Source organism: Gallinula chloropus (genome assembly GCF_964237585.1).
Source record: "Gallinula chloropus genome assembly, chromosome: 2".
Classification (NCBI taxonomy): Eukaryota; Metazoa; Chordata; class Aves; order Gruiformes; family Rallidae; genus Gallinula; species Gallinula chloropus.
In genome coordinates, this window is record NC_140086.1 from 134,111,532 (window position 1) to 134,133,019 (window position 21,488).

Consider the following 21,488-nt stretch of genomic DNA (forward strand, 5'->3'; position numbering starts at 1 on the left):
AGCTCCCACTCTGGATCAGGCATCACCTGAAATTTTGCACGAGAGTGCGAGCGTAGCAAAATTTTGGCCTAGAAAGTAAATTATGTCCTGTCCTCCCCTTGCAACAGATGTAGAATGAGTCCTTTATCAGGCCAAATGCTGTACAAGGTTATGCTGACCTTAATCTAAAGGAATTTCTTTGACATGAGTTCAAATTCTAAAGCAAAGGCAGAATTTGGCCTATTTTAGCACATGAAACCGATCCACAGCTTCTGTTTGAAGAATCAATAGATTAAACAAAGTATTGGTACCACTTTCCATACTTACTATGTGAAAAGCCCCACTGACCCCATTTGACCAGTTTACCAGTCCTAAGGATTTCCAGGTTATTCACAGAAATATATCAAAGCTCAGCAAAGTGTAACAACAGATGCATCGTACTGTTGCGGAAGCTTATGCTTAAAAATCCTACATAGTAGCTGGGCTCTGTTCATTCTTTGGCTTGAAGCTGAAACCTCCTCGGGTCAATCAGTTCTTCCATTTGTTGGAGTCCCAAGCCAGGAACCAGCCTGTGAATGTCGGGGGTTCATGCCCCTGCTTCACCACTACAATGGGGGTTCCCTTGTCTCTGCCAGAAGGATCTGTGTCTATGTAGCGTTTGGCTGAAACCAGAGAGGAAATAAAACATGTAACATATTAGTTCCTTCCTTTGGTGTAAAAAAAGACATTAAAAGCCCCAGTGAAAGAACCTGGGGCTACAACAATACAGCATTCAATGAAATTATTTCAAAGGCACTGAGGTGATCAGGTAATGGCTGATTTCTCCCAGCTGCCAGCGAAGGAATTTTCCACCAGGTTCAAGCAGAGGGACTGTTGCTCTGATCAGTTTACTGACGTACAACTGGGTTTTGGCTCTTGCACAGGACGCAGCACTTGCTGGTGTTGTGCAAATGCACAGGCTTCGGTCTGGATTTTCCTGCGTAAAAGCCAGTGTAGTTTGCCTTGACGCAGCTAGGTGGCCTTAGCTGCTCCAGGGAAACACCTGCAAGTGCTTTCAGCACAAACTTCATCAGAATGGCTCAACTATGTGCAGTCACACCAGAGATAACACCTGATTTTTTTTAGGTGCGCTCCACACAAGTTTTCTTGATTTGTTCTGCAATTGGAACATCTGCCAAATCTAACCCAGCATGAGAACTTGAAGATCTGTTGGCATTCCTTTGGCTATATACATCAGTGTAGGGTGCAGCACAGCATGTATCTCCTTTTAAATTCTTTCTCTTTTTAGTGCAGTTCTTTTTCACAGAGCTCTCCTATGTAGTCTTTAAAAAGCTCTACAGCCCAGTAATGCTATCTTGATAAATTTTACTCTTCATAAATTTATAGATAAAGATACAATTAATGTTAAAGCACGTTTAAGAGAGAAAATAACCCTCTCTGGGATTAAATCCTAATAAACTCAGTAACCCAGTTAAACACTGTAAACATAACTAGATTTCTTCTGCACCATTTTATTTCCCTTCTTAACTAATATTGATGCTACTTCACTCAGAATTCTGCAAAACTGATTTGATTTACCAGATTTAACGGATTCCTGTCGCTCAGTTTCATTAGCATCCTTCCCAATCCAGATAAAAACCTGCAAATAGAGGAGAGAAAGATGAAGCTCCCATGTCCTTAGGAGGATGTTGTGTACAGCAGGTAGAGTTCAAAGCAGTTGATTCCACTAGGGGAAAGAATATACATCATGAAAAGACTGCAGATGCACAGCCCTCACAAACAACAACTGATGATTTTTTATTCTCTTGCAAGAAACTGAAGCTCTATCCTCTGAAAATTCATCTGGAAGGCCAGACCTTTATGCACTCTGATGAAAATAACTCTAATTACCGTTTTCCATGGATATCTTTTACAGTTTGCCAAGGAAATTGCTCTTTAGGTACATGTAAAAACACTGAGGAGGAGCTGTCTCTGGTTTAAGCTCAGTGTGCATATCAACTCTTGTGCCCGGTGATCAGTGCTATCCAGGGTAACTGCTAGATAACCCAGTGAACAACTCAACAACCAGAGCCCTGATCTGCAATCCTCATATTTATTTTTTTTCCTGCCAAGGATCCTTTTAGAAACCAGCTACTTGTCCCATGTTTGTTTCCTTCTTACCTGAGTCAGTATGTCCCAGCTACTTTCCATCTAGCTCTTCCACCCACCTTCCCCCATCACTCCTTCCCACATGGACCTTGGACATTCCTTCTCATTTCCAAAAGCCTCAGCTTTTTTCTCCTTAAGGGTTAGGCTGAAGAAAAGAAATAGTGTGGAATCTGTGGCCTCCTCCCCTTTTCCCTCCAAGGGGAGACAAAGGGTAGAGACTACTCTCTGAGAAACAGATGTGCCGTACACACCCTCAGTAAGTTTGCCTGTCATCCAACAATGTTGCCTCTCAACATTGTCAGTGAACCTGGTGCAATGATGGAGATTATTTCTGTCATCCTCCACCCAGTTCTTCTGAAGAAATCTGCGTAAGGGTCCCTTCCTTAGGAAGACTTCTGGGGGGATTTTGTGGCTTCCAAATGCCTTTTATGCAATAACTATCTTTTACAAATGAATACATTTTAGTGTTGAAAAACATTATTGAGAGCCTTTCAGAAGACTGCTGGGGCTTATATTCTTGCAGCCAGCCTCCATTGGTTTTATTGGGAAGTGCCTGCCACGTTGGCACGTTATGCTTGGAAGTTCAATCATTTATGTTCACACTAGCACATCATAAAGCTCAAAAAAAGATAGCTCTCTCTGGTATAATTTAAAGAAAACAAAACCACTTCCATTCTCTCCCATCTCTTCCAATTTTCTCTCCCATCCTGCAGTCTAAGTGGTTAAGAATAAATTATCTCTGTTGCCACAAAAGCAGTGGTCAAGTGCACAGCTTACCTGCTCCCAAGTATCCAGCAACATGACATCATCTTCAGCCAAATCATCCTGTGTGAATTCTCCTGGGACCTCCTCAATCTAAAAAAAGGAATATTACAGGATTTTATTTATTTTTTTTAATGACTTCTCAAGACACTCTGGTTTTGAACAGACTGAAGATTTTTTTAAAGGGATGAGTCTAGAAGCTGGTGTGCAATTCTTTTTGCTTCTGAAGAGTCAACCCTGAACTCATTTGATGAATTGGCTGATGAATTCAAGGGTGTTTCACTGAAAGGAAACAAATCACATCATCGCATGTCCTAGAAAATCAGCTTTCAGTTTGACAGGATTGATAGGATATCCCCAGGAGAGGCAGAAGTTTGCACTGTAATTCTGACTGTCGTAAGCTGGGATTCAGGTCTGCCAGAAGAAAGGGACAGGGAAATTTCCATAGAGCACATTGTACCGAGCAAACTAAACCAATCTTAGTGCTGATATGCTCATGCTGCTTACATTCATTAATAAAGAAATTAAACTCCCTTGATTTTCAGTGATGAAATACACCCCCAAGCATGCATTCCAGTTACTGGACAATGGAACATTTCAGTTGACTAAGCCATAGAGGATCAGTACCCAAAGGAAAGGCAGACTGCTTGCTTCTTCCAAGAGTTTTCAGGCAGGTAGGAAAGCAAATTAATGTCCTTCTGCATGAGCAGGAGAGGCAATAATGTAGCTAGTGGTCAAGCCTCTGCTTTTAAAGGACTGTGGAGCCTTTGGCTGTGCTTGGTCATGTAGGAATGCTAAAGGGTAAGCAGATGATGCAAAAGGCGTTCCTTTTCCATGCCCTGCACTATGGTGGCCAGAGCTCAGGCTGATCCGATGTGTCTATTCTGGTGAGTTGTAGCAGCAGTGATCCTGTTACTAAAGAAATTCTATAGGACAGAGAGGATTTCACAGAATTTGGAGGGAGTTTTCAACAAAAGCCACACAAATGTATAGCTCTCAGCAGGCTGTTAGAGAGAGGTTGGTTCCTATTACTGTATTTCACAAGAGTTCTTTAGAAGCTTGCTAGAAGAATACACTTTACTACTCTCATAAGATTTTAAAGTCCTTATTAAAAGATCCTATTTATTTTATCCCTCTCCAAATGAATGGGTTGTGCCTTCAGGAGATTGCAGAAATGGTAGCCAGATGTGTCCCCTACCTAAAATTTAGTGCATCCTTGCCAAAGGGTGACACAGCGTTGCCCTCCTGGAATACGATAAGTAATTATGCCTGAATCACAGGCCTAATACCCAGTGCACAGCTCTGGGTATTTCTGCTAAGGAAACAGGTCTCCCAACCTCCTTGAGCACAGGCCAGTACCTTGGAGGCATAATTACATGTCTTAAATTTCCATGGAAAATTTCAGGTTGCTAGGGATTTTTGGCAAGGGATGCTTCTTTTCCTCACCACCGCTATCAAACACGTAAGGGGCAAGGCAGTGACCTGCACTTTCTCAGTGAAATGATAGCAACCTGGCAATGCTCTGCAAGGACACAATTATTTTGACTAGGCAAGCACCTTATCGTTTTGCATCTGCAATTCTCTAGTCCCAGGCTGGAGCAGGCTCTGTGTGCAAACATCTGCAGTATTAATTCTTCTGTCCGTCCTTGGCATTTGGATTCATTTAAAGCACCAAACCTCAACTCTCTAGTTCTTGCTAAGCACAGCTAACTAAGCCAGATCCCCAAATTCATTTAATGTCTGATGATTCCCCAGGCAAAATACACCAGAAAATACATAATTAAACAAAGTATCCCTCATATACTCACAATAAATCTGCCAGTCTTATTAGAACAACCATATAGGCGAGGAGGATGATCTTCAGCCTTTGTTGAGAGTTGTGATGAAGTCTGGTATTGTTTTTTACCTCCGAGTGCTTTCCAGAACTCCTCTGAAATGCACAATACATAACTTATTCAGCAGTGGATTTAACATTTGATGTTTTAGCTTGTTAGACACTCTTTCAAGAATCCCCAAACAGTATCTTCCTTGCTGTCTCAAAGATGGGTGCATTTTCTTACAGTTCTGGCTGCCTATTAGCAACTACGTGGCCTCATACTAACCTGGTTCCTTGCCCTCATTAATCTTAGCAGGCTGGCATTTAAGAACACTGGCAATGTATTGAGCTCCTTGTTCCTCTTCTTTGTTTGCTCCTTTTCCTACCCAGGTGTAGCCAGAGTTGTTGGGCAGTTTCAGAACAAAGACGTCGTTAGAGTTTAGTGACATCGCATCAACATCAACCTAGACCAAAAAAGAAATCATCTCATTTTCAAATAACTTTTATGCTTTTTTCCTTCAATTTTTTCCTGATATAAACTAGACAAGAACTTAAAAGACAGGGAACTGACTTGAAGGGCAAAGTAGGCAGTAGGAAAGATTACAATATAAGGGTTCCTGCTTTCATGTCTGTTCTTTGACTGGCCACTACACATTTTCTTACAGTATCCTCAGAAAGATAGAGATTCGTGGCAGCCAGTTATGGTATCTTCTCTTTGATGCATTAGATGGGTTGGTCACATAGAGCAGTGGATTTGTTTTGGAGTCCTGCGCTCCTACCAGATGTGACTACTCAACAAGCTTAGTTGGAGAGGCTGGTGGCAGCTATACCATTTCCCATGGGAAGTGGTTTACTTAGCAGGTGACCTTACCTCTGCAATCCTGGTAATGGCTGCCAGGTTTCTGCGGATTTGGAAGAGTCGTGTGGGTGGAGCAGGTTTCTGTCCTTCCTTCTTGGACGTCCCATCCTTGTAGACAATGAGTGGATTCTTTTTGAACAAGCTCAGTAAATGTGCAGGCTCTTTGCCTTGGCTGACTCGGACCTGAACATCCGTGAAGAAGTGCAATAAAAGAAACACAAGGACACAGGTAGTTTATTTTTGTTCTTTGTTGAATAGCTATGGGGACATTAGCCAATGATGCTAAGTATGCTAGCAAGAGTGAGAAGTGGAAACCTAAGAACTAAAAATATAGTTGCAGACATATTAAAGTCAGAGCGTTTGTGAGATTATTTTTTTGTCAATCATGCTGACAAAATTCAAACTTCTAATGTAACATTTAGCTGATTAAAATGGCTGCCATCTCCTGTAATAAGAAAATTACTCTCTTTCAAAAGAGCTGTCATTTGATAGGGTTTTATAGAGAGACTTAATTCCCCTGAAAAACTATTTTGGAAGTTCAGGTGCCCTATATTTAAGCAGAACAGAATGGTTCTTCATCCTGTTCATTATTTCTATGTATATTTTATCTGCAAGAAGATGAAAAAGATGAGCATAAATCTTGCAGAGGGTAGATAACATGGATGACAAACACGAACTTCCATTACAAGACGCAAAAGATGTTATTGCAATATCTGAAAACAACAGAAGAAGGACTATTTTTAGGCTAATGTGCGAGGACAGTTATTTGTATACAACCATTTATTCTTCTTTACAAGAATACCACCTGCCAAGTGGGAGGGCTGCGGCTCCCCACCTTTCATTCCCAGCAAAAATTATAGAAGGAAAAAGGGAATGAGGCAGAGGAGGAGAAGTGCAGAGCCCCAGATCTGCTCTGAGAGGCCTGGGGCAGCAGAGAGCCCCCGGGACAAGGGTCAGACAGCCAGGGTTTGCAGGTTCCATGTCTCACATCTGGACAGACTGGTGCAGTTGCTGATCAGGATGCCCTAGGACACATGTACTCCTAGGTGACAAACTGAGGCAGAATTTTACAAATGGAAAACAAAGCAAATAAAAAAAACCAACAAACAATCACAGAAAAACAAAATTAAAAAAGCTGAAACACATTGGTGGGAACGGGCTGTGTGATAGTCACTTGTGCTGCAGTGCCACCTCGTGACCGCAACAGGGGACACCTGCACCTTTCAAAAAACGCTAGAACAGGCGCTGGGCACAGGTAATAATTCTACGTGGCCGTGTGCATGCACACATCCATCTGTACCTCTGTGTGTATGTATATACATACATACATATATATATATATTCCAAAATTCACTGCAGTCTAAAAGCACTTTTAAGTATTGCACCCACTGCAGCGAATGGATCTCCGTCAGCTCAATGAAAGGGCTTTTTAGGCACGTTACTGTTGCAGCTGTCAGTAGTACTATTATTGCTCCTGTGCTGTTAGTATTGGCCTCAGGTCCGAGGCAGGATCATACAGTGCTAAGCTCTGTCTAAGTACAGAACACGTGTTAGGAATACTGCAAGGAGTGATTACCTTCAAGAGTTCTAATCCTTCCTTAATATAGATTTAATCATAAATCATAACTGATTAATGGCTCAAACTGTGGTCTGCCATCTAAATTAACTGTACCTTGGTGGGTGGGGGAAGCCCTTTACTTTGGTAATTAGGAAAGGGGAAGAATAGAATTATCTCCCACTGCCTAGAAAAATCTCTGCCTGTCCCGAGTCATCTTCCAGCTCTGGCTTTTTTGTCAAAGAGGAGACATTTCACTTCTCCACCTACCCAGCGGTCCTCACTAGTGATGGAAGGAGAGCACACACCTTAGTCATCCTAGGACAGGCTTATCTCCTCGCACCTTTTAGCTGCCAATGTCCTGCACCTCATCTTGCACACCCCACTTCTTCAAGTGAGGGTGTGTGTCCTGCTTTCATGGAGCTGCAAGCACTACCAGAATGGAAAACTCAAGTTATGCTGCTCAGTAAGGCAAGGACAATTCAGACCCCGTGACACAGTTCCTGCAGGTGCTGGCTGTTGTGCGGCTTTCACATCTCTGTAAGAAGTTGAGCATTTTGCCTGTGCTAAGCATGGCAGCTTCCTACATAGTCAAAAGGAGACAGAGGAGCTCACACAGGGCTATCGCCCTGTCAGACACCTGCTTCAGAGTGAGTTGCCCTGGGAGCATCTTACCATCCAATCTCTGCTGACCATGTACAGAGTCTGTAAGGCTAGGCAGGACTAAAACTGATTTTTCAGACAGTAAAATTTGAAGGAAAGAAAAGGCAGTTTTAGCTTGTGTTATATCTGTGCTCCTTTGGACATCTATATTCAGAAAGGATGATTCAGATGGGAATCACCAGTGACTTTCAAAGGAGCCCATAGCTCTTGGCTTGATGCAAATCATGAGCAGTTGATATTCCCAGTCTTCAAACACTACCCCCTCCTTTCAGTTCTCATTGAACTTTGCCTACACTGCACACTCTGTGGAATTTTATCCAGAAGACACTAACCTGCACGGCCTGACCATTCAACAACCGATCCAGCTGTACAGTCAGAAATGCGGACGCAGTCAGTTCGTCTTTGGTAGTATGGGCCCCTTGCCTGAGGAAGACAAGGAAAAAGACAGTGGTTAAATCCAGTTTCAGAATAATCCAGATCTTACACTGAATGACACAGAGTAGACAGCCTTGCATTTTGTTGTGCTTTAGCTCAGCAGGCATCGCTTTTCTCAGACCTCCCGCAGTGGGGGAGTGGGATGGGGGATGACAGTGGTCTCCCCCAGTGGGATGGGGGAGAGAATCAGGAAAAAAAAAAGTAAAATTTGTGGATTGAGATAAGGACACTTCACTAGGACTGAAAGGAAGGGAAAATAATAATAGCAATAATAATAATAATAATAATAATAATAATAATAATAATAATAATAATAATAATAATAATAATAATATACAAACAAGTCATGCACAGTGCAATTACTTGCCACCTGCCAACCAATGCCAAACTCCCAAGCAGCAGCTCCCTGGCTAACTTCCCTCTTAGTTGATATACTGAGGATGATGTCACGTAGTATAGAATATCCCTTTGGTCAGTTGGGGTCAGCTGTCCCAGCTGTTTCCCCTCTTGGCTGCTTGTGCACCTCCAACCTCCTTGCTGGCAGGCCAGTATGAGAAGCTAAAAAGCCCGTGACTCAGTGTAAGCACTGCTTAGCAACAACTAAAACATCAGTGTGCTATCAGTGTTATTCTCACCCTAAATCTGCAACACAGCACTAACCAGCTACTAGAAAGAAAATTAACTCTATCCCAGCCAAAACTAAGGCACGTTTACACAGGGTTCTACCCAAATTGACCAAAAGTCAGCATAAAATAATATCCATATGCTGGAGTTCTGTGCAAAGCCAACCGAACACACCATGTGTAGATGATCTGCCCCTTAGGGTAAGTGTAGAGGATAATGTAGCAGTCGCCACCATAGAACTGCCCGTACGTCTCAGGTCCCACAGGAACTCTGCCGCTGCTTTCCACACGCCAGATCTGGGGAAACAGAGAAATGACTGGAGAATGCTAAGCTTCATCCTGACACTCTTCAAGAGCACTTTATAGTGTCAACTTTTGAGAGACCTTTGTTTGTGTTCCCAAGTCTTAAAGAATAAAACTTGGAAGGATTCTTCAGGAAGTAAATAGATACACCCTGTGCCCACTGAAAAAAATAGCAATGGCCATGAACAAGCCATTGCAGTGCACTTTTCTTTGTCTTGATGCTTTAATGCCACATGATCAGTTCATAATGTGTGCTGAACTTACTTTCTTAACATCTTGAGAATATGGCATAATATGGCACAACATTATGATTCATCATAGAACTATCACATCGTTTGGGAGAGACACCCTGTAGTCAGATAACACCCCGCTAGGCAGATTTCATCCTACTTGATTCACTACAGCCCAGTTCAGTTACCAGCTGCTCTCCAATTACATACTGCAAAACCTACACAGCAAAAAATACCTCAGATCTAAGATGCTTTGGCTCAAGCCTACAGACCATCCCAGAAAATAACCAAGTGAGACTGTAGGTATTCATCCCTCCCTTTTCTTCCAGAATCCCAACCTGCAGACCTGTATTCAATAGGCTAAGTTAGTGTGATGGTGAATCACTCCTGTGTAGTTTGAAGATACTCCTGTATTGTGATATGGATGGATCTAAAAAGACAGTTATCTTCCTCTTTCTAATTCCAGGCTACCTGATAGGTAAAGCGGATTCCTCTAGAAAGCAGATTAGATATACACATAAAGACCCGGAATGGATTTTTGACTCCAAAGGCAAGTTTTCCCATTCCAGATTTCAAGCTGATGTGAGCTACACCCTTTTCTTTAGGCTAAGGTTCATAGGTAAAGTTTATCTTCAGAGGAGTTGTGTAAAAGCAGAAATGTTTCTGCATCTGATTTCTACTGATGACTCATACAGTGTCTGTCATAAGCACCATAAAAACATGATCCAGAAGATTCACTTCCCACTTCTAAGTACCTTTTTTGATGGTAGAATTAACACTGCCACTAATGTAGTGTTACTCTACACAGCAGTGCATATGGCAAAACACAGGGTAGCAGCTCATCCTATTAAGAGTAACAGAATAACCTAGGTAGGTAGAATGCAAATGAATGCAACACAAAAATTACCTCTACTTTTCCTGAACCATCATCTACCATGTTATGCTGGGCAGCCATTCGTGGACACTCATGTAACTTGGTAGCATCAAATTCAATTTGCTCAATTTTAGCCACTCTCTCTGTGACGTAAACTTTGCCAAAGCCATCACTTTGATCTTTATCCTTCCAGTCTTTGAAAAATTGTTTGAAAATTGGTGTTTCACCCCCTTCAGGAAGGACTTGAATCTGAAATGAAACAAAACCCATGAAATGGATGGAAAATAAAACTGACACACTTAATTGAACAGAAACTTTTCTGAATGATCTGTTAGTGAAACATTGACATTATTGTCTTAGAAAGACCTTAAAAATGTTTTTCTGCTGATTTAAAAACAAAGCTTTTAACAGATCTCACACTCTCCAGGTATCACCTCATAAACAGATCACACCTGTGTGTTGGCAGGATAATTCATCTGCTGTATGAATTGTTCAGCATTCTTCATAGCAGCTTTTCTCTCTTGCGGGTTAGCATCTTTGCCTGGTTAAAACAGAAGGATAACAATACAAGGAAAAGGGCAATGATGAGCTCACAGATCCTGCAAAAACAAGATGTCCTTTAACCAGGTTCTCTTCAGCATTGCTCATGCCTCAGTCTTAAACAAACACAAGTGCTGGATGCAGCACAAGCACAAAGTGTAATGGCCAAAACAGTACCAAACCAGAAAACTGTTAAAATAGATTATTTTTTTAAATGTGTTGTTATTTGCTTAGGGTGTGTGTATCTAATAATAAATCCTGTTCGTATTATCTGCTTGGTTCAAGGTACATCAGGGACACCCTGGATCCTTTCTCTGAATCCTCCCTAGCTGGGCTGCAATGTGTCAATAAAGCTGCTGTCCAGAACTGCCTTCTCTTCTTCAGGCAGCACCACAGCTGGAGTACATGAAACTCCCATTTCCTCTGTCTGTGCTGTGCAATTCACCACTACCTTCCCCACCCGCTGCTCCTTGTTCAATCTGGCCCAGCTTAGACATATCCAAAAGTCTCTGTGGGATGATATTGTGCATCAGGTCTGTAGCCCAGCTGGCTGTCAATGACTGTACTCCAAAGACCTCTTAGTCTAGTAAGATGCTCTGATAAGCTATTCATTGTATTCCATTTTGAATGAGACTACTAGTGAAGTAATTCACACTCCTTAGTTTAGTGGTCCAAAGATTCCCAGCAGAGATGATAACTGCAGCCTCAAGGTGCGTGGGTGAGGCTCAGACTGATGGTTTTGCCTCACACATTGTTGTTACCAACAGAAGCAACGTGAGGATGCACAGAGGAGCGTGTAGGGTCACATTCAGAGGACCTAAATTGTATTTTATTTACTTTATGCCTGATTGTATTGGCTATCTGAGCTCAGTGCTCCCCAAATGCTCATTTTCAAAGGCTGTTTCCCTAACTGCAAATGAAGTTTACAAGCAAAGTGCTTACAATGCTTCCTGGACTGACTTTGGTGATTGGACAACTGCATTGATTAATCATTTGCTCTTACACATGGTAAAAAGAAATGGAAATGCCAGTTAAAAATGAAAATTCTGCTTCAGAGAAATAAAGGGATTGCACTGGGTGCAATGGCAGCACCATAACACTCCAGCTGCTAGTAGCAGCATTCTGAGAAATGTTCATTGAAAGCAACCACAGGGACTACTACAAGCACTGATGACACCACAGAGAAATATTTGCCAGAAGAAAAGAACCATCAAAGTATTTGTGAGCTCATGCTTTAAGATGATGTCTGGGACACTCACCTTTCAAATTCACACCTCAGCAGAGTAATGTGTGGAAATACAATATCTACCCATTATCAAAACTTCAGTGTCCAGATTTTGCCCCAGAAGAGAGGGTTTTGATGGCTGTATGCAAATCTTTTAGGATTCTTTATGTTTGCTCTACAATTGCAGTTAGATAAGCATTTAAACACCCAAGCTTACAGGTGCCTCAAAAAATAGCCAGGATCTATAGACAGGATTTGATCTGGAGGCCCTTACTCACATGAGCAATCCTTGTCTATTGACCACACCAAGGAAGAAGAACTGTGTGCTGGTACTGTGTCCAGGCAGTATTAAATTCTTGCTTGGGTGTTGTGTTGACTGCTTAGATTGTGTCTGTGTAGCACCTGCCTTTGCAGCAGAAGAAATCTCTTACCTTTCCACACAAAGATCTTCCTTGCAGCACCGTTATCCAAAATGAAACACTCTTCAGACAAAAGCATAGCCATGGAGAAAGGGTTTTCCTCTGCTACCACAGACACCTTCATGGATCCACTTGCATCTGACACCTAAGAAAGCAATCATTCCAAATTTAGATCAACTCTGTCTTTTATAATCCAATTAATTTCTGTTCCAAACATTACTCTCAAACTCAGTTGCCATTCCTCTATAAATGGCTGTACAAAATGTGTGTGCTGCTGGAATGAATGCGAGGTAGGCTAATGATTATTTATTTTGTTTCATTTCATTTTACATCCAATAGAGGGAGATGTAGTGTTAATTTTAGCGAGTCGGATCCCTGTCTCGGAGCTGCTTAAAATAAATCTGTTTTTCTTCCACTTCAGATTCAACTGCTCATTCAGTGAACACCTCACCGTTAAAAACTGCATTTTCTTCAGCCCACCTTGTGTGCCCAGCTGAACCTGAGGGGTCCCTAGGTTTCATCTTCTGCTATCAAGCAACCCACACCAAAGCCAAAGGCAGATGTACATGCTGAACAAGAATATTTGAAATTATAATCAAATAGTCCTACGCTGGTATTAACAAGGGAAATACCTACATTTGTAGCCTGCAATCCTTTAATTGGAAACTGTCGTATAACACCTGTTGCAGAATTTGCTTTGTAACCTCTATTGACATGCTAAGTTCACGTAGACCTTTATAACCTTTTAAAATTCACTCCTGTGTGGCTGAAGAGACCAGTTATTATTACTGAAAAGAAGTTCTTACTTTAGAGGCTTCAGAATTAAACATTAACTGTAAATACACAATTATATCCTACACCGTATATTACAGAAGCACAACACGGACATTACTCCCACATACAACAAATAAAAGTCAACTATTATACCTACTGTGAGGGCTCCCTGCAAACCTGTCTCCTGACTTTGATACTCCCTGTTATATTGCAGCACGTTTACACTTAGCTAACAGAGGCCTGTTAGCAGGCCTGTGTACTCAGGTGAATGTATCAGCCATAGAATCCAAAATTCACTGCAAGAGCTTTTCTTTGTCTGGTATTGTCTCACTACAATGGTCCTGAGCATTCATACAGGCCGTCTTTTTCTTCCTCCTTGTTTTCTTTGGTTTGTTTTTGGTTTGGGATTTTTTTCCCTAAAATGCTGCTATAAAGATGTGTGCCAGAATGGAATGGTTAACGGGGACTAAACACAGCATGTAGACAACAAGGACTGAAAATGGCCGTATAACATTAATTGCCCCATACAGGCTTCTTGTAAACCCCAGCTGTCCATACGGGTAGGGGAAGGATCATGACACCGTCAGGGAGAGAGGTGGCTCCATCCTGCTGTGGTCTATGGGATGCAGGAGCTACAGAGGGAGCCATTCATCCTCTCTCACACTTCACAGCAGCTTCCAAGCAACTATAGATGAAACCTAAAAGGTCACATACATGGGGATCCAGTAGCACTTAGTGCTGTCAGAGCGTTTCCACTTGTTTCTCCTCCTGTAGGCCCCTTCAGGTACTGGAAGGCTGCTCTAAAGTCCCCTTGGACCCTTCTCTTCTCCAGGCTGAACAATCCCAACTCTCTCAGCCTGTCTTCATAGGAGAGGTGCTCCTGCCCTCTGATGATCTTTGTGGCTCTCCTCTGGACTTGCTCCAACAGCCCAGCGACCTGAGAGCTGGACTCAGTACTTTAGATGGGGTCTCACCAGAGCAGAGTAGAGGGGCAGAATCCCCTCCCTCAACTTGCTGGTCATGCCGGTGTTGATGCAGCCCAGGATACAGTTTGCTTTCTGGGCTGCAAATCTGCATTGCTGTGTAATACTGATCTTCTCATCAGCCAACATCCCCAAGTCCTTCTCCTCAGAGGTACTCTCAATCCATTCTCTGTACAGCCTTTAGTTCTGTTTGGGATTGCCTGAACCCATGTGCAGGACCTTGACTGTCATATGGTTTGCATGGGCCCACCTCTCAAGCCTGTCAGGGTCCCTCTGCATGGCATCCCTTACCTCCAGCATGTTCACTGCACCACACAGCGTGGTGCCATTGGCAAACTTGCTGAGGGTGCACTCAGTCCCACTGTCAAATCACATAGGACTACAAAACTCTCACTGTTAAAATCAAGAAGACAGGAAACACGGTTTGATTTAAGGCCAGTTAATTCTTCTTTGACAGGCCATGTTTAACATTTCCTGAGTAAACAGGACTGTAATCCTTTTTTCCCCCCCTCAAATTGCCTGAGTTGTTTTGATGGACATTCTTGAGGAACTTGTGCATTGGGTGCAAATCAGCAAACACAACTCCAGTTCTGTAACTGAAACCGGAGCTCTCTGTGTAAGGAGTGAATGAATGAATGCATGAATACAGCTGAGTGTACCTAACTAAAATATAGAACAACATAACTAACTTACCATATATAGTTTAGCACTTGTCCTGTTTGTGATGTCAGCCAGCACATCATCTTCATCATCACAGTCGGGAAGTGCTGGTTTGCTCCCTAAAACCTGTATAACAAGAGAATAACAAATTCAATTCAGAGAGAGTAGGTGCCGTAGTATAAATACTGAGACACTGTAATGTGTTGTCCCAGTAATCAATTAATCAGGATCACCTTTACATAAAACCCAACCTAAATCCAGACTCATGGGTGATGTGTTCACAAACATATGGATAATTTTAAATAACTGGGTCAGTTCTCCAGCAGCTTTGGATCTACGTGCTGTATCTCCTCCAGGCCAATTTGCTGGTCATCTATAGGCTAGGCTAGGAAATGATATGCAGAGAAAAGCTTCAAAAGATACATATACAGGCAAATACACAGAACAGAGAGGTTCCTGTGAGCCTTTTCTATGTCTGTCTGCCCATTTTCCCCCAAGTAACTTCCAAACTGTCAGCAAGGACATCTTACAATTTTTTGAATGACATTATGCTTAAAATGTTTAACAATACTAAAATTAAATGAAATATATGAGTTGAAATTATCTTTTTAAATGTTGCAATTGACAATATAAAATATCAGATTATGAGTTCAAAAACCTTAAAAATCGCAGGGTCTTCATCCCATTTTAAGGGGGAAAAGTTAGGCAAGGTCTTGAAAAAAAATTATGGGGTGAGAAAAACATCACTAGAATACCAATTTTAAAACTGTGGTTGTTTTACACCATAGTAGTTTTACAACATGGGTAATGTTATAACAACTATCACCACGAGACATTCATCAGTAATATGTTGTGGTCAGGTAGTTATTATTAAACCCTAGTTACCCTTTCTTAATGGTCCCTCCAATAATGATCAATATATAACCAGATCCCAATGTTACATACAGAATATTACGGATTTCTAGGAAATTATGTCCCAGTGTGAAGGTAGCAGTAATTGATATGTCTGAGTAACTAAATATTAACATCAAGTACAAGGCCAGTGCCAGCCTTCCTACTAATATGGTGCATTTGCATGTAACATGGAGTCATATGCCAAACCACTGCAAATATTTGATAACAGGGAAGCCTGACAAAGCATATACCTGCAAAGAATCTGGAAAAAACCCAAACCAATATAACCTGAATTTTTAATATAAATCTGCCATCTGTGAGGTTTAATGACCCAGTAAAGCCAATAAAATAGTAAAGAAAAGCCTTGTTAAGCACGATTGCTGCAGTTTAAGCTAAAATACTTTCCTTGTGACTTGTTAAGGTGTTTAAGAAAGGTGGCACCAATTGCTCCTCAGTAGCTGTCAGTCAGCGTTTCCAGAATATATGCTACACAGCTGAGGATTTACTAATGTATAGGCCAAGTAGGGCTGCACAAAACAAAACAACCCCAAAAAACGCAAACAAAAAACCCACAAAAGCCCAAAGAAACCCCACCAAACACACAGAAAAAATTAATCCAAAATTGTGATTCCTGATACAGTTAAGGTCAGTGTTTTCCTATACCATGCATACAGAATACCTGTGGCACCACAGTTACTTTGCAGTTTTGTTGTAAGTCACTTAAAGTGATACACCACCTACTCTAAAAAACTTCTGCTTGCCCAAGGGTCTTTGAAAACTATGTGAGTGTCACTCTGAATATTTTTAAACAAGGCTAAATAGTGCTTACTAGTGTTTGTGAAAGCAGCCTCTCTATTCACAGCACAGTCCAGGTCGCAATTACCAAGAAACCTCTACAATTTAAAAATTTGGCTTTAAATTTGGTCCCAGCACAGTTTAGATTGCTGGCCCGATCTGTTGGTGTCTTAGAACTGCATGTAGAAATGTTTTTTCTGAACAAGATAGAGGATTTTTGTCAAACTCCTTAAGTGGCACAGTTGACATGCCGGAAGGACAAGATGTCATCCAGAGGGACCTGGACAAGCTGGAAAAGTGGGTCCATGTGAACCTCATGAGGTCCAACAAGGCCAAGTGCAAGGTCCTGTACCTGGGTTGGGACAATCCTCATCATCAATACAGGCTGGGAGATGATGTGATAGAGAGCAGCCCTGCAGAGAAGGAAAAACCTCCTTTGTGCAGATGCAGCTATGGGTATGAGATGAAGTGCCCTGGGAAGGGCAGAGATGTTCTGCTTCTGCCCAATTCACTGAACAGCAGGCCCTGCACTTCAGCATAGGCAAGCAGAAAAGGAGCATTACTCATTCTTGCCAAGGTCCTGCAGTTTCCTAGAGGAGCCCAAAAATAAATGGAAAAGAGTCTTGAGGGTGCTCCCTTCTCCTGCATTTGAAACCACAGTTCCTTGTAGATTCTCACATTTTCCCTGCCTGTTAGGATGGGAAAAGATGTGCATCTCCTTCCATCAGAGAAGAAAATCCAGGGTTTGTGAGGAGGGCCGTGCAGCCACTACATCCATTAGAATAAGCCCTGAGCTGTATCACTAATGGTTATGTGCATCTCTGTGCATTGTATCATCTGAAGATGATACAAGGTTAAGGCCTGTGAAGACACCAGTTGTGAAGAGGTGCAGCATGGACTGTATATACTCACAAACTATGAAATGTCACGGTACATAATACATACAGCAAGCACACTTTGTATTGCTAGGGACAGCTTATGTCATACCCAACATGCATAATTTTCAGCCAGTTTGTGTTATGAACTGGAGGATGAGACAAATCATAGGAGGAAAAATTCTGTGCTTAAACAGAAAGCAATTTATGATGAAAAAAAAATTTAATACAGATCCCAAAGAAATGCCTTCCAGAAAAGTTGTCTTTCCTCCTTCCAAGGCAAACTCCCATGTTGTGGCAAGTCCACACGCAGCCACTCCTGTGCCTGCATGTTATGACAACTGGTAATTTTATCAATAAGATTACAAAGTTTGTATTGAACAGCAGCAAACTGCTACGCTGGAACTGGGTCATATCATTACCTAAGCATATGGCTGGCTGAGCTGCAGCTCTGCAGGGCACCTCATCTTTGTACAGATAATTCTGATGTGATGCATCAAAAAGAAAACAAACCATGCCAGCTGAGACTGTAGTCAAAGGCTCCCAAAGCTTTTCACCAAGATTGCCCAATAAAATGACTTAAACCAACAGACAGCTGAAAGGTTGTTGAGTCTTCTGATACTTGCCTACACACACTCACACAAATCACGTGGCAGCTATCTGCACAGGACCCAGCTCATATAGTTCTCCCAATACAGACAGTCAGGCTGCTCCAGTGGGTCTTTTAAGTCAGTACAACCCAGTGTACCGACAGCCCTAGGCTGTCTCCTGGGCTGCTCTGAGGTTGCAGACCCTGACTCGAAAACCTGCCAAGAAGTCAGACACATAAGTCCACCCTGCACACCTGAAAACAGCCATGCTTTCTTGGGGGCACGAAAAGAGCCACACTTTTCCCTGGGTATCCCACCATATTGGCAACTTCAAACCATACTTCTCATAAATACACTGGTGCACACACAGGTTTTGAAAACACTCTTAGAATTCTTATTGTTATTATTCTTCACTGCAGTAGAAATAAACTAAAGAATAATTAAGGGCCCTAAAAGCATACTCATAACCAGGCTTCTTCGTTCTCTGGGTTTAGCATCTTTCTTTGCAGCTGCTGATTTCCAAACCAGAGACTCCCCCGATCACTTCACCGTGTCTGCCATTGACAGACTAAGCTGTCAAACCACCGCTCGCTCTGTGTTGCCCCAACACAGAATGATGCTTATGCTCTCCCCACCATCGCTTCCTGCGTGCAGGTTTATCAGAGTCCCAGAGAAAAGCATGAACAACTCTGGCCTCAGCAAAGGCGCACACAGGTGTCATGCTGCTGCTCTGCAGCGACTGGTGGCGTGCACACTCTAACCTCAGGGTCTGTGTGAGGTTGTTTAACCACTCGAGCTTTCATCTGCTTCACAGCGGTTTCAGAATAAAACATTCCCATACCTGCTCAGCGCAGAGCCTACCTTGCCTGCCATGGTTGTACCCTAACGCCAGCTTACCTCTCAAGGAGAGTATCAGACTGTTTTAGCAAGATTAAACTCCTCACCTTTAGATCGTGGTTTAACAGGAAGTTAATCTGCACTGATTTTAAAAGTTCTGGGTGTTTTAAGTTCTGTCAGACCTTTGTGTTGACACTCTTAGGTTAGCACAAGAACACTGGACAAAAAAGCAACAGAACATCAGTTCCTCTACTACAGCTGTCCAAGTCGATTCTTATCTTGGGGTAAGTGCAAGAGGATTGGGGTTTTCCTGCCTGCAAAACCCCAATCCCCTTTCATACTCTCACTGCACGAGCTCTGCTCTGAAAATACTGGCACCCTCAGAGAAGTGCAAAATATGGAGCCAAAGCTTTAACTGACAAGTGAAATTACACTCCATTGCCCTTAAAAAATAATTGAAGTTACAGAAATTTCTAATCTGTAGGAATGTGACAAGGTAAACAGTTTAAAATATGCGGAACAAAGGAAGAAATATAGCAAACATTGTCTCCATAACTGGCGAAGCCAGCTCTGCATCATAAAATATTGATTTAATGGCAGCAAGAAGTTTAAAGAGTTCAGTGAGGCTGAAAATCCATCTAGGGAAACAATACTTGCAGAACATGTAAGGTGAAGGTTAATTAAGAAAGAAAACCAGTTTTTCACAGTTTAACTTGCATGCACTAGCACTGTGTTTGTGTTTCTTCTTACTACACACAGTTTGGGTTAGGTTTCTGGGTCTGACACCGAACCATTTGTTGTGGCTGTGATCCCAAGTGTTCGATCTAAAAATCACTCAAATTCTTTATGTGCTAAGAGCAACAGAAGGAAACGCAAGACGTTCACATAGCTTAAAGCTGTCTTGTGGCCTGACATTTCATTACTTAATACTTTTGAAAAACAATCAGGATTAGTAGCTCATCACTACTTTCTTGTACGCTATGACATAAGCAAGTACATCCTGCTCCTGCAAACTGAAGGTACATGTGTAGGCTGTGACAGAGAATAAATCCTCCATGCAGGACAACAGGTCTGAACTATAGGCACAGAGAGTACTTGTTGGTAGGTAAAGCTTTAGAGCTTTATTTACTTTCAAAGCAGAGAAGAAGGAACATCTCTCTGAAAGAAATACCGCCTCAAATATTTACGCCAGTAGTCAGTGAAAGGAAAAGATCCTGTAGAGAGAGGAAGGCATGATCACAATGGAGGTTAGTTACCACCTGGCTGACCCTGGGTACCAACTCAGACATATGCCCAGAGAATCCTCAGGCAAATGTGGCTTAAGTGTTTTACTGCTAAAGTAACCAACCACAGCTTCATCTCTAATCATTCTTGCTTACTGGTTCTCCTGCCAGAGCAGAGGAGATTCTGGTCCAGACCAAACCAACTTCTGCCACTCAGATTATGAATAGTCAAATATGCTTATTTCACTGGTTACTGTACCCCGGCATCTTTCCATCGGTCTGAGCAAACATTCATAGTCTTACAAAAATTTATGTGGAAATAAAAAAACCCCACCAAACCAAATCCTTTCACTAAACTGCTCCCAGGTAGCTAGCAGGATTTCTGCCTGAAACTGCCTCTCACTAGCAATTCCAGAAACAACAGTTGTTGTTACATGCTCACCTTGAGCAGAAGACCTCCCACCTGCCTGAACAGAGACTGAAAATAAGATGGAAACAGCCGTAATGAACTGAGAAGTGGACACATGGATGCTTTAAGCTAACAAGCCTTTCTGGCACATTGTTAACTGTTGGGGTTTTTTGTTTTGTTTTACCATGCAATTCATGAAAAAGAAATTCATTAAAATGACTTGCTGTCACTGAGGTCTAAACCTGATCTGTATGCACTCAGCACGCTGTAAAACAGCAGAAGGCATCAGTTGCTCATGGCACCTTTTCTGCATAAATCCTGGCCTAAGTTTTTAGCAGGTTTGTGTTGTCTCAGGAATTTCAAAGGCAAATCATAATTTTATTCATAGCTCTATGCTTAACTCCCTAAAAATAGGGCATCAGGCTTTGGCAGCTCTTCACATAGTATTTGCAACTTTGCATATCTGTCTGGAATAATTTGAATATAAAGCCTTTACTGGTATGATAATGATATCCTAACATTGATTTCCCGCTCTCTGAAACAGGCCATGGATAACATGTTCACAATAAAAGTATTTAGATCAGTTCTGAGAGTACAAATTCAATGTTTTTTAACAGTTTGCCTCCAAGGTAAAACAAACCACCTTATGCCCTGCTGTGACCATGCAGCTGGTGGTATCTCAGCCAGCTATTTACACTGAGATCAGGTGTGCATGAAATGAGCTGAGGAAACCCCCAGCCTATGTGATCTTCAAACATTTGCCTTTTAGGATGCCTTCAAGATGAACAGTGATCCCACAGGATAGAAGCTGGGAGGGTGAATGGCAGTAACTGCAGACTTTTTGTAATCATTACTGCTGCTGAGTGTTGAGAATTGAGCTCTTCAATGGCCTGCCTACCTTTTGTATAATTAAAAATACAATAACCATTCACCCCTACATATTTTTTTGCATTTACACTGATGATTACTGCCTCATTTTTTTAAATCTTACTCCTTTGTTACATCCTTCTCTGATAC

At 42.0% G+C, this 21,488-nt stretch overlaps 1 protein-coding gene across 1 annotated transcript in view; it reads right to left on the reverse strand.

The window, feature by feature from the left end:
- Window positions 1–507: 507 nt before the first annotated feature.
- SCIN (scinderin) overlaps window positions 508–21,488 on the reverse strand; it is a gene marked incomplete at both ends in the record, with an annotated part of 49,463 nt that continues 28,482 nt past the window's right edge. The window contains 12 exons of the mRNA XM_084280597.1: window positions 508–641; window positions 1,558–1,618; window positions 2,905–2,982; window positions 4,698–4,819; window positions 4,992–5,169; window positions 5,577–5,747; window positions 8,115–8,205; window positions 9,016–9,137; window positions 10,281–10,496; window positions 10,700–10,788; window positions 12,444–12,576; window positions 14,882–14,974. Coding sequence (XP_084136723.1) covers window positions 508–641; window positions 1,558–1,618; window positions 2,905–2,982; window positions 4,698–4,819; window positions 4,992–5,169; window positions 5,577–5,747; window positions 8,115–8,205; window positions 9,016–9,137; window positions 10,281–10,496; window positions 10,700–10,788; window positions 12,444–12,576; window positions 14,882–14,974 — 1,488 coding nt within the window. The remainder of the gene's footprint in view (window positions 642–1,557; window positions 1,619–2,904; window positions 2,983–4,697; window positions 4,820–4,991; window positions 5,170–5,576; window positions 5,748–8,114; window positions 8,206–9,015; window positions 9,138–10,280; window positions 10,497–10,699; window positions 10,789–12,443; window positions 12,577–14,881; window positions 14,975–21,488) is intronic.